The sequence below is a fragment of the Lactuca serriola genome, chromosome 1, assembly GCF_051521515.1.
Source record: "Lactuca serriola cultivar US96UC23 chromosome 1, Lser_US96UC23_V15, whole genome shotgun sequence".
NCBI lineage: Eukaryota > Viridiplantae > Streptophyta > Magnoliopsida > Asterales > Asteraceae > Lactuca > Lactuca serriola.
The window spans coordinates 170844072-170847144 of record NC_136408.1 but is presented as its reverse complement, the minus strand read 5'-3'; the positions used below and the strand labels follow the sequence as shown (position 1 = coordinate 170847144).

The 3073-nt window shown below is 35.1% G+C and overlaps 1 protein-coding gene across 1 annotated transcript; it reads right to left on the bottom strand.

The window, feature by feature from the left end:
- Positions 1–1226: 1226 nt before the first annotated feature.
- Positions 1227–2070, bottom strand: LOC145072196 (uncharacterized). The gene is made up of 4 exons (XM_079018581.1): positions 1892–2070; positions 1756–1831; positions 1495–1621; positions 1227–1413 (listed from the first exon to the last, which is right to left on the bottom strand). Exons 1-4 carry the CDS (start codon positions 2009–2011, stop codon positions 1227–1229), a joined length of 510 nt encoding a protein of 169 aa, XP_078874707.1. The 5' UTR covers positions 2012–2070.
- Between the last annotated feature and the right edge of the window lie 1003 nt (positions 2071–3073).

Sequence of the window (3073 nt, the reverse complement as noted above, 5' to 3'; positions counted from 1 at the left end):
TGTTTGTTGGCCACACAACACACATAACAAATGCAGCTGAAATGGCACATCTAATTAATCAGAAAAGAGGTAATGTGATCCAGACTTGTTTTCCTTGTCTATAGCAAATGAAACAAAGATGCATTGATTTTGAACTTATTTGTTGACTTGATAGGGAAATGTTCCAACTTAAACAATCTATCACATCACATCACATATTTGGCAATGTTCCATTCAAATTGGGATGAGTATTGAGCTGTGATCATCCGAGATAGACACCGGTTTTGATCCATCCAAAGACCATGTAATATGGTATATAGAACCTTCATGCCCATCCAATCCAATCCACATACTGGGACAACTTTGTACTCAGCTCTCTTTGATTTTGATCCCATAGGATTTGGAGTATCTACTACTTTCCAGACAATTATCTGGCATGACAAATTTACAATCAACAATCTCATCATGTTTAGAAACTACTTTTACTCATGTATCAGGCAGGTATGTATCTATTATCTAAGAGCCAGCTAAACTGTTAATATATTTAACCAAACCTTATGTAGTTATGTGTATTTAATGATTTAATCCTTTGAGATATGGAAAACTGAAATCGTGAAAGATGCTTACATAGTTCAAGTACTGACAGCACCAAATGTTGGCATCATTGCAGTTAGTCCCTATAAGATTGTTTAGTATATATGTTATTATTTATAAAACCAAGGGCAAAAAAGGAAAAGAGTATAATCTTTTTACCTTCATCTCCTCTGCTTATGAATAACAAGAGATGAACTTCAACATTTTCAAGCATACCTTAAATGCAGGAACCGAAGAACTGATTACATTCTTGAGCTGAACAACAAGCAGCATACTTTCAACCCTGCAACTGCAAATCTGCCAAATTAGAGAAAACACTTATACTAATCAAACCATACGATGTTGATAGAAAAGTAATAGAACATATATATGCATATAATTACACCCACCTTCTTTTTAGTAGCCTAGATGCGATAATAATATGCAGTGGTGAATTCCAGGTCATCTGCTTCCTCTGTCCAAATGATAAAGAACATGTTCATGTGAAATCATAAAGCTAACTGTGAAATCAAATGATGACTTATTACAGGGGAAGTGAACTTCCTACCACTGCCAGAGACATCATTTGATGTTTGAGAGATTGTTGTTGTACAAAAAAAAACTATAAAAGCTCACCAAACCATCCTTTTGAGTTAGCATAATAATTACACAGCTTATGAATCTTCTATCTCAGAATCAGACTCTGTATCTGAGCGCAATTCTGCATGTCTTCTGTTTGTGTTGGCTTCCAATGGGGGCATCCCATCATCTTCACTAGACTCCAACTCCTCATTTTCCTGTGTGCTTTTCTCAGACTTTCCATTAGAGGTGTCCACTATCACTGTTTTAAATATTTCTGGCCTGCATAATTCAAATGAAGAATTTTTATTGATAATTAATTCTCATCATAAGTCATAAGTTAGGAGTAATAAACAAACTAACCATTCTGGAGACTTTTGTAACACTCTAACTTGTTCATGAAAAAGGACTTGAAGAACAACACAAGCCACTTTTCTTCCAGACTCAACAGCCTCTTCTCTTCCACTATCATCAACCACCACAAAACTACCTGCAACATTTATTCATCATCAAATTGACCATTTCTATGGGGGTTAAATGCAACAAATAGCACTATACTTTCACTGCTATGATTGGGTAGATTTTTCAAAGTACAATGCTAAACTTAGAAAGATTAAGTCACACCTCGTTTTATCCACATGCTTTTCTGAAATTTAGCTGGAAAAATCGCCAAAGCTTTGTCTCCTTTGGCATCAATTATCTGTATACTTAAATCAATCAGTCATGCATTTAATTTAACCAAGAACAAGTGATGAATAACCTCAATTAGATTGGATCCTCGAAGTGAAACAACTTGCATAATGCTTTGTCCTGGTTGAAGACTTAAGGTCTCATCATTAACAGCCCTCTTCAGATTCTTCCTTCCACCTTTTGCAGCCATTTTTCACTTTAATCACACTTGCAGATGATTATGGAGCTCTGTGTGTAAAATCTACTAGAAAAATCAACACATTAAAATGATTAAATGAACACATTACAATACACCTACAATCACACAAATTAACAGATTAGATCCATCCAATTACATATATATGTACACTTTAAAGATTCAAGGTTCAGCCAAAGCATATGAATAAGATACTAGTCCCAGTTTTCACTTTCAAGTTTCTATTTTTTCGATATATTCAGTTTTCTTTGTATTTTATCTGTTAGTTATGTCAGATAAAATACAACATCCATATCAAAGAGTTTGCTTCAAGATATTAGAGCAGATCACCAACATAAGCTTCATAGAAAGGATATTAAAGCCAATACAAACAAAATGGATGGGAATTCAAGCAACTTGAGTCTTAACTACCAGATACCAACAAGCAAACAAGCAAAAGAGTGAAGGTGATAACTACAAAAAGGTTTAATTAAAAACATACAAGTTTAGACTTTAGGAGATGCAGGAGAATTGAAAGAAAGTGCACAGCGAGCTAGAAGAGGAAGCAGTTTGAGTCAAACGAATTCAGGCCACTTAAAAGACATGTTCTGATGTTCTTATCTATTGCATGTGTCAAGGGTCTCAGCCCTCAGTAAGTAATTAAGTACCACGTCGAAACTTTGAGGTACGGAAAGCAGGCAAATGAACTCAATCAGCAGAATATGATAAGGATCAAACTATGCTGCAACTACACAATACCATGAGAAGCTACTAACTGATCCAATTTTGGGTTCCAAACTCGGTTGCCGAGATAAGCAAAGGGAACATACGTTGTTGGATTTTGTACAGCAAGAACAGGGGAAATCCAACAAAAAATCGATTTCATAACAGCAAGAATCAAACTTAAATGCATAGCAAGAAACAATTCCGTACCAATAACTTTGTACCTCACTTCATGGTCCTTCATCTTTACGAGTCTCTCCACCACTAAACTATAACAAAACATCACCATCTTTGGTTACAATCTCAATTCCCTCCTTTATATGTGTAACGAACCTAAAAAATACAAAATTAACC

Bases quoted from the DNA above. Each gene is read 5' to 3' on its own strand.
- LOC145072196 (XM_079018581.1), bottom strand. From the start codon at position 2,011: ATGGCTGCAAAAGGTGGAAGGAAGAATCTGAAGAGGGCTGTTAATGAT. The intron at 1,832-1,891 runs GTTATTCATCAC...TTAAGTATACAG, and splicing joins GAGGATCCAATCTAATTGAG to ATAATTGATGCCAAAGGAGA. The intron at 1,414-1,494 runs GTTAGTTTGTTT...TGAATTATGCAG, and splicing joins TTACAAAAGTCTCCAGAATG to GCCAGAAATATTTAAAACAG.